Source organism: Stegodyphus dumicola, chromosome X1 (assembly GCF_044657685.1).
Source record: "Stegodyphus dumicola isolate Sdum_Otavi_A_Nest chromosome X1, ASM4465768v1".
Classification (NCBI taxonomy): Eukaryota; Metazoa; Arthropoda; class Arachnida; order Araneae; family Eresidae; genus Stegodyphus; species Stegodyphus dumicola.
This window is the reverse complement of record NC_140780.1, coordinates 126272833-126286750: the sequence shown is the minus strand read 5'-3', so window position 1 is coordinate 126286750 and position 13918 is coordinate 126272833. Positions and strand designations below refer to the sequence as shown.

General features: G+C 31.4%; 1 protein-coding gene across 2 annotated transcripts in view; it reads right to left on the bottom strand.

Moving 5' to 3' along the window:
- Positions 1-13667, bottom strand: part of LOC146993264 (DNA repair protein XRCC2-like) — a 37748-nt gene extending 24081 nt beyond the window's left edge. The window contains exons 1-2 of one of the 2 annotated variants that reach the window (XM_085807561.1): positions 13336-13667; positions 1256-1302 (exon numbers count right to left, since the gene is read on the bottom strand). In XM_085807561.1, coding sequence (XP_085663687.1) covers positions 1256-1288 — 33 coding nt within the window. In that variant the 5' untranslated portion in view covers positions 1289-1302; positions 13336-13667. The remainder of the gene's footprint in view (positions 1-1255; positions 1303-13335) is intronic. The other variant, XM_085807562.1, reaches the window with a different exon arrangement.
- Positions 13668-13918: the final 251 nt, after the last annotated feature.

Below are 13918 nucleotides of genomic sequence, written 5' to 3'. Positions count from 1 at the left end.
AACAACATTTCTGATATACTGGGAAAGGTCGCCGTGATATTAACCAGATTTTATGGTTGGTAGTAGAGTTATCCAAAAAATTTTAGAGCTTTTTGGTGAGACGATGAATTTAAAAGTCAATATCATCCTTTAAACTGAGTTTAGTGATATTAGGAGGGGATATGCGGGCAAGGTTCCAGAACAACTTCCAATCGGAATTTTCTTGTCAGGGAGGTGTTTTGAAATATTGGCTCCTACTTGAGCAATCACAGGCACATAACTAGATGAAAAATCGTCGATTATGTTGAGTGACATTGGGATGTTGATATTGCTGATAAAAGTCCAGGATTTCATGTCTGCGGTTTAACATATTTGGTTGAAAGAAATGTTTAATAAAGTAAACAAATAAATATTAAGCTGCTTTTTTTGTAAATTTTGATACCCTTTAGATCCTAATTGCTCTTTATTTCATAAATTACGGTTTCATATTTTTAATTTTATAATTTCTGCATGCCATCTAACCAGATTTAAACTGATGATCTATAATCCGAAATCGCCAAAGTCCCGTCGAGTCCGGATTAACGACTTTTGACTGTATATGGTGTAGAAATGGGAGTTTCCAATTCTGTAAGATCATTCCACAGTCTTTCTGTTAGTGAAACATTAGGGTTATCTACATCTTCTAAAAAAGTTCTTAATTCTAACCACCCCTTTATCATCAAATATGTCCTTCCTTATCACATTGCTTGATCAATAATTGCTCCTTTTCCTGATCACTTCCTAAGAATGGCATCAATTTTGGGAGTTCTTGCTGCTACTGCTGCTTACCTAAATTTACCAGTGAAATTTGTAACTAAATGAAACAGTTTAATCACTAATAGCAAATATCACATCTATCCTCCTCCCTTATATTTATTTATTAATATGTCAATAAAATAGTAAATAACTACTTATTAATGTATACAGTCCAAAAATAAAAATAATAACTCAGCTTGTAATTAATTTTTTTTTCAATTCATTTTGATTTCATTTCAAATTCAAACTGTCCAACAAAAACGGGAGTCGGAGTCGACCTGTTTTTAGAGACTCCAGCTCAGACTCATTTTACCCCAAAATCTGCCCGACTCTGATTCCGACTCTACAGCCCTGGTTTATACAATGATGGTATGAAAAAGAATGAACTATATATATGATACAGGTATACAAATTTTTAAAGTCTTCAGTTTTTGCTTCTACTCAATCTTCATAAAAATTAAAATAAAATGCTATATATTACCTCAGTTCCTGTTTCACAAGAACATGCTGCCATAGTCCAAGCAAAATCTAAAAATCAAAAAGTGTTAGTTCATTACAAAATATTTGCATAAAAAAGTGCCAAATACACTGTGATTTGAGCAAGTTACAATTATTAAACTAATTATATTTTCGTGATGGAGAAATTAAAACTTTCTCAAAAACAGTACAGAAGACTATTTATGACTGCTTACAATGACTTTCATAAAAGTGAAACTGAGTTATCTGTGGAAGATAAAATTTCGAAATTAAAAGTTATTGAAGAGTGTTAAGTGTACCAAGGCCAACTTATACTCAAGGCCTGCCAGACCGAACGAAATTCCGGTTCCCAGTTTTCAGTGGCTTTCGCGAAATTCATCACTAGGTGGCGCTCGCATTCTGCTACAATTTTGCTATACTCACTATTTGTAATGTGGCTCGTTACAAAAAGGGTATTTTATGTCTAGCTGCTGTATATTTAAGGGCTATACTTAACAAGCTTGGTTTTTTTGCATAACTTTATATGCATATAGGTTTAAAATTGTGTATATACCTTACTGAACTCAGTTCTGAAATTCCTCATTCTGCTTATTTAATTCTGAAATCTTTGTGCATCAAATGCTGTTATTTTGAAAACTTTGTTTGTAACTTTCTTTTGTTTAATCTGGAATGGGAATGGTACACATGGATTTATGTCAGGTAGTTACATGTAGGTAATGTATCAAGATGGCACTCATGTATATGCGTGCTTAATAGTGATAATATTGTTTTGTGAAATTCAGTAATTTTATTTCATGTATACATTATTCTTGATAATGAACTATATCAATATCTCACGCTGCCAGCCATAAAATTTTGTACACGTCATTCTGATTAATGTTGTATATGTGTAAAAAATGTCTAGCTGCTGTATATTTAAGGGTTATACTTAATAAGCTTGTTTTTTTTGCCTAACTTTATATACATATAGGTTTAAAATTGTGTATATACCTCATTGAACTCAGTTCTGAAATTCTTCATTCTGCTTATTTAATTCTGAAATCTTTGTGCATCTAATGCTGTTACTTTCAAAACTTTGTGTGGAACTTCTGATTAATCTGGAATGGGAATGCTACACATAAATTATGTCATGTAGGTAATGTATCAAGATGGCACTCGTGTGTGCTTAATAGTGATAATATTCTTTTGTGAAATTCAGTCATTTTATTTCATGTATACATTATTCTTGATAATGAACTATATCAGTATCTCACACTGCCAGCCATAAAATTTTGTACACATGTTATTCTGATAAATGTTGTATGTGTGTAAAAATGTCTACCTGCTGTATATTTAAGTGATGCATTTAATAAGCTTGTTTTTTTTTGCCTAACCTTTAAATGCATATATATCTAAAATTGTGTATCTACCTCATTCTACTTAGCATTGTGAGCATGTATGATGGATATATTATTTATATTTAGCCACTGCAAGTTTTCAAATTTTATCCTTGATATACAGAACTGAACACCGAACATTTTCTTAAGTATATATTGTGATTATGAGAGTTATTATTTTTTGTGTGCTGTTAAAATATATTTTATGATGTCTGTGTCTCTTTTATTTATAACAAACATATTGATTTGATCAATAGCTTTATCAAAAATTTCATTATTTTCATTTGAAAAATTGAAGTTTCTCTAATACTGAAAATATAATTGCTGCAATGCACTTAATTCAATTACTAGTTTCTTAATGAAATTCAATGAAATTTAGAATACAAATGAAAGTGAAGAGAAACACACCTGTGTAATATTAAAATTAGTCAAAAGAGCAACTTTGGGTTTGAGTTTCATTCAAAATCTATGCCACAGTAAGACCTTTTTTTTGGCCTAATAATTTTAGAATGTCTTTGAATATCTGCAATGCAAATACTGCACAGAGATCAAAATCTGCATTATTTAAACTTTTATTGTTTAAGATTTCCTAAAAACAGTTAATTAATAATTAAAAACAAATTCTTCAGTATGTAAAATTTAATCTCTTTAAGTAATATTTTTACTCCAATGCCGTGGAAACAAATATACAAATTTTAGATCACGGTGTATTAATATGTTAATTACATCTTTGATAGGGGAGACTAAATTATTTTTTGGCCCAGTACAGCCGACAGAAATATTTTGAAAATTTTTCACTGAAATAGTGAATGATCTGAAGCTATCTGTTAACTTCTTACTATATAAATAATTAAAAAATAAGGTGTATACTCTGAATTACCTTTAAATTAGAATAAATAGTTGTAATGCGTACAATTCAGAATAGCGCATGTCTAGATGAAAGCAGGAATTAAAATCGAGATCAAATAGCTGGTGCTTATGTGTAGAAAATAATAAAAAAAAAAAAAAAAAAAAAAAAAAAGGTGAGATAGTTTAAAATTCCATGCTTTCCTTCTAATTAAAATATTTGGTACAACTTTGATATATGCCCTAATTTCACCAAATGTGGCGATATGTGTTCTGCGCTGGTTTTTGGCGCGATTGCGTGTTGTACGGCAACCCTGTTGACGTTGAAAAATCTTTCGCTGGAGTTCGTTGGTTCCTGTCATGCTTTGTGTCTAGCTAGGGAGGGGGAGATTTAATGGTGAAAGTTGTTGAATTGAAGTTCGGCATAAGAAAATATCGTCGTGGCCATCCTGTTGAGGGGCAATGGGTATTTGGAGGCGTGGAAAGAAGGTAAGGGAGATTAATTTTTAGTGGCTGTGCGTGATAGAAGTAGGGATTTGTGATTATTTGTTATTTTATTTATTTGTGAACCATAGTATGAATTTTCTGGATAGTGTGTCTGGCTGTCATATAAATACAATAGTGATTACATGGCGGCATGTTAAAGGCGGTATGAAATTGGTATTTCTGCTGTTCGGAAAAGCATTAATGGTAAGTGCATTTTATTTTATTCTTGTTCTTATTTTGTAGAATGTTATGTTCATTGTTTTTTTAGTATGAATTTCTTCCGTTATTGTTGTTTTTTTCAATTGTTTGAAATTTATTTTAGTTATTTTGTTGATTAGTGTGTACCGTCTAAATTGTGCAATTCGTAGATGTTTATTAAAGTTGAAACAGAATGCTGTGTACATGGTATTCTTTAAAATTTACTGTTGTTATGTTAATTTATTAAAGCGAGGTGTGCGTAGTTCGTAAATTCGTTCGTTGCCTACATGGTGCCATTCGTAGATGTTTTTTTAAGTTAAATCATATCGCTGTGTACATGGACTCTTGTCAAATAATTTTGGTTAGAAACTTCATGGTTTTGCTATCTAAATTTTTTGTTTTTGTTTTGGATTTTTAGCTTAAATTGTGTGTTCAAAACATGGTTTTTGGAGACATTTTAGGCTTAAATGTAGACAAAAAATTTAGATAGCAATATGGCAGCGTGGAGTTTCTCGCCAAAAATATTTGGCGAGAAATTTGGCGCCTTGAGGACGCATATCGGAGTAGTTCGAAATATTTTTACTAATAAAAAATCAACAATTTCTGACTACTATGGATTAATCGTTTTTAAACTTTGCATATAACAAGACAGAATTTGTTTTTGGTACTTTTCCGATTGGAACTACTCTGATATGCACCCTCAAGGCGCCAAATTTCTCGCCAAATATTTTTAGCAAGAAACTCCACGCTGCCATATTGCTATCTAAATTTTTTGTCTACATTTCGAACTTTAAGCATAAAATGTCTCCAAAAACCCCATTTTGAACACACAATTTAAGCTAAAAATCCAAAACAAAAACAAAAAATTTAGATAGCAAAACCATGAAGTTTCTAACCAAAATTATTTGACAAGAGTCCATGTACACAGCGACATGATTTAACTTAAAAAAACATCTACGAATGGCACCATGTAGGCAACGAACGAATTTACGAACTACGCACACCTCGCTTTAATAAATTAACATAACAACAGTAAATTTTAAAGAATACCATGTACACAGCATTCTGTTTCAACTTTAATAAACATCTACGAATTGCACAATTTAGACGGTACACACTAATCAACAAAATAACTAAAATAAATTTCAAACAATTCAAAAAAACAACAATAACGGAAGAAATTCATACTAAAAAAACAATGAACATAACATTCTACAAAATAAGAACAAGAATAAAATAAAATGCACTTACCATTAATGCTTTTCCGAACAGCAGAAATACCAATTTCATACCGCCTTTAACATGCCGCCATGTAATCACTATTGTATTTATATGACAGCCAGACACACTATCCAGAAAATTCATACTATGGTTCACAAATAAATAAAATAACAAATAATCACAAATCCCTACTTCTATCACGCACAGCCACTAAAAATAATCTCCCATACCTTCTTTCCACACCTCCAAATACCCATTGCCCCTCAACAGGATGGCCATGACAATATTTTCTTATGCCGAACTTCAATTCAACAATTTTCACCATTAAATCTTTTCCCCCTAGCTAGACACAAAGCATGACGGGAACCAACGAAGTCCAGCGAAAGATTTTTCAATGTCAACAGGGGTGCCATACAACACGCAATCGCACCAAAACCAGTGCAGAACACATATCGCCACATTTGGTGAAATTAGGGCGTATATCAGAGTTGTACCTTCCAATTTTTGTAAACATCACAAAGTGTAGCAGAATTGTAGTGCCATCTTGTGGTCAGTAGGAATATCACACAGGCAACCGAAAACACAAAAGAATATTTTCACACTGGCAGGCCTTGAGTTTACGCTTATTTATCCTTAGATTGCCAATAGATGGCGGTAGTGTTTGTAAAAAGAAACTGTGATGTCATAATTATATATATGTATCAGTTCGTCTTTGGTGTTCGTCAATAAACGTTGTGTAGAATAACACTCCTCTGTTTATTACTTTACATTTGATCCAGTCTGATTTATTAGAGACTTACATATATTTTGTTTAAAGAGAAAGCAAAATTAATGGTGGCGTGTGAATATGAATTTAGAGAACTTTTGTTTACATCCCAAGAGAAGGAGGAAGATATCGAAGAAACAATTGATGTATCAGGGAGCTATATTGACAAGTGGAGAGTTTTAGAGAACAAATTAAAGGATATCATTAATGAAAAAAATCAACATGCTGCTGCATCTACTGTTCCTGTAGTTGTAAGTACTGTACCTAATAATTTATTACATTACCTTAAAATTAATTTACCCACTTTTGATGGGAATATCAAGAATTGGCTGTGCTTTTGGGGACAATTTCAAAAAATTGATAAAGATTCAAGCCTTGATAATCATGATAAATATGTATATTCAGCTAAAGCTATGCAGAAGAGTTCATCCGCTGATGAGCTAATTAAAAGTTTTCCTCCTGGTGGTGAAAACTATGAAAAGTGGTGAAACAGTTGCAAGTATGATATGGCAAAGAGAAGTTACTCATCGAAGTTTATGTTCGAGATCTGTTATATATTGTGCTGTTAAAACATAAGTCACAAAAGTCTTCACTTCGAAAATTGTACGATCAGTTGGAAACGAAACTTAGAGCTTTAGAGACTTTAGGAGTTACCAAAGACAAATATCTGCAATGCTTTACCCTCTTGTTGAGTCAGCTCTTCCAGATGAAACTTTAAAAGCATGGGAACGTTTTAGAACCGCCCATCAGCGAGCGAAGGAAGAATCGGGTTTTCATCCGCAGAGAACTTGTTGGCGCCGTTTCAATTTTTACTCGCCAAGGGATGAGCAGAGCCATAAACGTGATTTTTAGTGCATGTAAATTCAAATTAGCAGACAAAACAAAACATTAAGCATATGGTAGTAAAAATTCACAGATAATAAGCATGTAGATGTAAAACTAACCGGTTAAACGTGATATACGAAAATAAAGCTGTATTTTTCATAATATATTTCACAATACATATAACCTTTAACAGTAATCTAATTTTCTTCAGTAGCATTGTTAACAAAACTAGAACTTCATACATTTTATTATTTTTCAAGAGTAATTTGAACTGTATTCCTTACACCAGCAGTGGTTTGCTAATTTTGATGACCATGGGAATGCATCAAACTACTCTGTCATCTTAGATAATTAATATTATTTTTTATTTCAATTTAATCAGCTAGTTATGTCACACCTGCCATCCTCGGAAAGGTTATTGTTAGAAAAGCATTAACAATATAGTATCTTGTTAAAATTTTACGCCATAAAAATTGGAGTCGTGAACCGGCATCTATCGACGAAAACTTCTTTAATTATAATGAAAATATTTCTATCCATTCATTGTTAAAAAATTCAGAAAAATAGCGTGGAAAATCAGAAAAAATAATAATAAATAAGAGAAGAAGAATATAAATCTCCAAATGTGAACAACGACAGTGATAATTCAACAAAATGAACGCAAGAGGAATGGTTGCAACCTTCAAACAAGCGAATCCGATGAATCCGATAGGTTACCAGGTTTGAACTTTTATTGCCAAAGTTGGCGATGTTTACATTTACCGGGTTCTCTGCGGAAGTGCTTCCGAAGAAATGCCCTCTTTGATTAAGATTACACCTACAAATGATCTAGATTGTCTTCTTAGTTTTCTTCAAGCTGAAAAGGAAGGGGAGAGAATTGTTATTGCCACTCACAGTTTTGGACTGCGTAAAAAGACAAACTATTTTAATAACCGTCAAGAGATTACTGAAGGGAAAATTCAACCCAGCATATCATCAGCAACAGAACTTTTGGCATCGAATCTAAATAATAAGAAAATCTGCATATTTTTGTTCTGAGGAACATAAATAGTGGAACTGTAAAAGAGCTCCTAAATTAACATTACAAGAAAAACAAAGTGCTGTTAAAAAGGCCCATTGTTGTTTTCTGTGTTCAAATGATGGACTTGGGGACATATTAGTCATTCACTAAATGACTAATATTTCCCCTCAGTATGAATTAATTTTATAGAAAAAAAATAAGAAAACATCAGCATACCTTTATATTTCATAAATATCAAAGGTGATTTAAAATAAAAATGTCAAAGCATAATTAATATGTAATAAGGATTCGGATTCTGTGAAAATACAGAGAATAAAGTTTGAAAATTTGGTGGATATTATCTTCCACTAATATGAAGACTTTATTGAGAAAAAGATATCACAACATTATTTATTTTGAGGAAGGAAAATTATAATTAGATTTATCATCTGAAATAGATAAATTTCAGGTGATAATAAAATGAAATAGATAATTTTCAGCTTTCAATTCACTTTTCTGATTATTTTGAAACATTTGAAAACACTTATGGCAAATTCATGAAAGATGAGGTATTAAATATTGGTATAGTGTTCTTTCAGTGCCAATTTAAAAACAAAAATTTTGAAATATATTTTGTGTTTTATATGTGAAACTTACATCGCCAACATGTGTTTAAATAAAAATTTACTCAGACTGCCATATAGCTTACAGCTAAGAAATGCCAAGCACTAAATCTGTTCACTACAATGACAATGTTCAAGTAAATTAAATTCTAAAAACTTAATGATACAATTTTTGATGACAAATAAACAACATTCCACTTACTTAGATTTTGTTTTACAAATCACAATCATACATACAGTAGTCCTCCTGTACATTAGAACAATTTGTTTATAATGCACTTCAACAACAACAGGAAAAAAAAAAAAAAAAAAAAAAATGTTGTAAAGAATGGCATTTTTCAATATTATATTGATAAGTCAACGAGATTAATTGCTCTCATGGTTCTAGGTATAGATGTGTGTAAATCTAAAACTAAAGCATTATTTGCTTTGAAATCATTTATGCTGTATATCTGAATAATTTTACGAAAAGTCAAGAAATTTCATGGTTAGAGTAGAGAAAAAGGTACCTCTTATATTATCGCGAAGTTGTTTCATTTATCACCAAGAGTGTGCAATTCTCTAATGTTTTTTTAAGTGAAAATAGGTCGATGTTTACATGGATAAAGTCAAGGGAGTGTGCAATTCTCTAATGTTTTTTCAAGTGAAAATAGGTTGATGCGTACATGGATACCGAGTTTGTGCAAGTCTTGTTATTTTGGCTTTGTGTAGTGGCACCATAAGCCAAAATAACAACTCAAAGAATTGCACAAACTTGGTATCTATGTATCGCCAAGTTTCGGCAAAAGGTGCTCGTAAATATATTTTTTTAAAATTTCATTTTTCAGACCAATATGGTGTGGGCAAAATAAGGACTCAAAGTTTCAAAGCAGTTAATTTAACCACAACTGTGGTTTTAGTGTAAAGTAACCGCACTACTTTTAAAAAAGAAACTTCAAAAAGACTTTTGGCTGATCTTTAGAATATGGTAACTGGTAGTTTGGCGACATTTTGGAGGCGATAAAGGTTACTACCTGGGACTTTGGTAATAATGTGAGCAGTACTCAGTTCCGATTACGCATTATTTTGTGTGAGGGAAATGAGAGATCATGGGATATGTCATGTGATATTAATGGATGAATTACGGTTCTTTAATCGGAAAAGGGAGGAAATCGGGAAAAAATCTGGAAATTTTGTATTTGGCTTTATTCTGTGTTGTGTGAAACAGTGTTCGTTAATTTTTGGATCCCATGGCCCTAACTAAAGTGAATTCGAAATGGGTATTTAGTGGGACTGAAAGGGGTAGTAATAAGTGTTTCTTTAAGGTTGTGCGAGATAGAAGTAAAGATGTTTTATTAAGTTATTTATTTTACCTGGTACCTTGGTGTGAACTCTAAGTATGATTTTAAAGATCCTGAAACAGAAATAAGAAAAGTTTATCGGACACGTAATCAAGATTCTGAAGAAGATTAGGTAAGTTAGTATTTTTAATTATTTGAGGATATTATTTTTATGCATTGTTCTAAATGTAAGGTGGAAGTAAAGTAATTTGCGTAAACGTGCATGGAAATAATTTAAATATTTGACACTAAGTATTTGTAACCATTTGTAATGAAGTAAAGGTATGAATCAGTTAGTGACGTTTGTAATATAATAGATAATGTAGAGGTAAAAGTTTTTGGATATTTTATTTATTTTATACGGGGAAATGTTCATATTTGGAAAGGGTATGTACTTTTTCGCGATCAGGTAATTTCATATATGTTCTTTTTACCGGGTTTAAAGATTCAGAAAATAGTTATGCATTTTCGTGAGATTTTTCTAATTTATGAGAAAAAAGCAGTGTACATGGATATAGTGAAGAGTGTGCGCAATGCCATTTTTGTGCAATTCTGGGATGTTTTTTTAAGTAAAAATAAATCGACGTGTACATGGTTTAGTGATATTTTAATTAAATGATAGTTATTTTGTGAATTTTATGTTTGTAGGAATTTGGTATATGTTTTAGTTGAAGTAAACGTGCATGGAAATAATTTAAATATTTGACACTAAGTATTTGTAATGCTTGCGGTATGAATTCGTTGGTGGCGTTTAAAATATAATAGATAATTGAGAGGTAAAAGTTTTTGGATATTTTATTTATTTTATACGTGGGAATGTTCATATTTGGAAAGGGTATATGCTTTTTCGCGATCAGGTAATTTCATATATGTTCTTTTTAACGGGTTTAAAGATTAAAAAAATTGTCATGTATTTTCGTGAAATTTTTCTAATTTATGAGAAAAAAGCAGTGTACATGGATATAGTGAAAAGTGTGCACAATGCCATTTTTGTGCAATTCTGGGATGTTTTTTTAAGTAAAAATAAGTCGACGTGTACATGGTTTATGTGTATGTGTTATTTTGAAAAACGCGTAAGGAGTATGGTATTATGCACTTTTTCCCAATTTTGCAGTGAATATTTGTCATGATTAAGCAGTTTTGTTAGATAAAATTTCTAGCGTAAGTGTAATTTGGCTAGTAGATTGTTGGAAGAAGTGTTCAGTAGATAAAAAGAAAAGAAACATGTCTTTACTTCGTGAAGACAAAATGGCGGTGGGAAAAAAAAAATAGAGGGTTGCTGTAGGAGAGTTGATCGCCAAAAAATCGCCAAGTTACCATAATGTAAAAATCAACCACACTTTTTTTTTTTTTTTCTATTTATGTTAAATATGGAATTATAAAACATTTTACGGTTAATCTTTGGATTATGGTAACTTGGCAATTTTTTGGCGAAAATTTGGTGACAAACTCTGCTACAGCAACCCTCTATTTTTTTTTTCACCGCCATTTTGTCTTCACGAAGTAAAGACATGTTTCTTTTCTTTTTATTTACTCAACACTTTTTCCAACAATTTGCTAGCTGAATTACACTTATGCTAGAAATTTTATGGAACAAAACTGCTTAATCATGACAAATATTAACTGCAAAATTGGGAAAAAGTGCAGAATCGCAAACTCCTTGCCGTGTTTTTCAGAATCGCACATACACAGTAACCATGTACACGTTGACTTATTTTTACTTAAAAAAACATCCCAGAATTGCACAAAGATGGCATTGCGCACACTCTTGACTTTATCTATCTACATTGCTTTTTTCTCATAAATTAGAAAAATTTCACGAAAATGCATGAAAATTTTGTGAATCTTTAAATTCGGTCAAAAGGACATATATGAAATTACCTGATCGCGAAAAAGTATATACCCTTTCCAAGGATGAACATTTCCACGTATAAAATAAAAAATAAAAAAAAAAAAAAAAAAAAACTTTTACCTCTAAATTATATATTATAAACGTCACCAACGAATTTAACGCAAACATTAAAAATGGTTGTAAATACTTAGTGTCAAATATTTAAATTATTTCCATGCACGTTTACTTCCACTGAAACGTATACCAAATTGCTACAAACATATAATTCACAAAATAACTATCCTTTAATTAAAATATAATTAAATTAAAAAACACTACTTAAAATATAAATAAGCACATACATTAAATTAATAAAAATTAGCTTACAATCCTAATTACTTTAAACTAAATCATTGCTAATAACAATTTTCCAATAATACCATATTAATTTATTTACTCCTTACATTTAGAACAATGCCTAAAAATAATATCCTTAAATAATTAAAAATACTAACTTACCTAATCTTCTTCAGAATCTTGATTACGTGGCGGATAAACTTTTCTTATTTCCTCCGCTAAATAAAAAGCAATCGTATGTGCGCCTGTTTCAGGATCTTTAAAATCATACTTATGGTTCACAGCAAGATGTTGAAAACCTTCATCCTCCAAACAGATATATGACTTCCAGCAATCAGATATTATTGTACCAGGTAGAATATACTGCTTAATAAAACTTAATAAACAATCTTTACTTCTATCTTGCACAACCTTAAAAAAAACACTTTTTACTACCCCTTTCAATCCCACTAAATACCCATTTCGAATTCACTTTAGATAGGGCCATGGGATCCAAAAATTAACCAACACTGTTTCACACAACACAGAATGAAGCTAAATACAAAATTTCCAGATTTCCCTCCCCCTTTTCCCATTAAAGAACTGTAATTCGTCCATTAATGTCACATGACATATCTCATGATCTCTCATTTCCCTCACACAAAATAATGCATAATCGGAACTGAGTACTGCTCACATTATTCCCAAAGTCCTAGGTAGTAACCTTTATCGCCTACCAAAATGTCGCCAAACTACCTGTTACCATATTCCAAAGATTAGCCCATTTTGTTAGCTGCAAATAGTGCTGAATATTAAGGAGGTCTTGCAATTTGTGTGAGAAATACAGAAAAGTAATTGTTCTGGGTTTAGATATCCCTTAAATTATTTCTAGTACTAACACTTAGGATAATATTACCCTAATATTTCATTTCCATTTCTTCAATACCAAGTCTCAGTAAATTTATTTATATACAGATCTTTAGATAGGATTCAGTATTTAATGAAAATAGGTCGATGTGTACATGGATCCCGAGTTTGTGCAATTCTTTTACCTGTTATATTCAAGTTGGCGAAGGGAAACGCGCGAAGCAGTGGGTGATTCTGCACTTTCCCCAAATTTTGTACTAAAAAAGTACAAGATACATATCCAATTAAAAATGCGCGCACAAACACACACTACTTCCTACAGAACTGCAAAGCAACAATCATTAATTCAATATTTTGATTCAACCGATGAGTCAAAATTATTAAACTCACCTCAGATTCACTAAAACATTGAATAAACGATGTGATCGGTTGCAGGATTAGAATGGCAGATGAAAAGAAACGTAAATAAGGGGGCATAAATGTGTAAATATAGAAACGTAAAGAAAGCAATGCAAAATAATCAACATCCAATGATTCATTTTCACAAACATAACATTTAAAATTCCCTTCAATTGAATCCTTGCTCCGGCAGTGTTGCCAAATCATATATAAAATGATAATTTCAAATAAAAGAAAATCGAACAACACCGACTCTAATCAACAGGTAACAGTATTTGAATGAATGTACTACTACAAGAAGTATAAAAGGAAAAATGTTATATATGAGCACATTCGAGAAATCCACATAGTATCGACTGTGGCTTAACGGAATTTGAAATATCCAATTACTATCTGCAAATTTCCATGCTGAGCTTGTGAGGATTGTTGAAACGACATTTAATACATATGAAGGTAAGATATTAGAAAATTGCATTTAAAATTTCCTGCGGTAGAAAATGTTTATTCGGAAAGTTAAAAAAATGAATAAAAATTACTATTTTTGCAAACTTGTTTACGAAGCTGAAAAATAAAA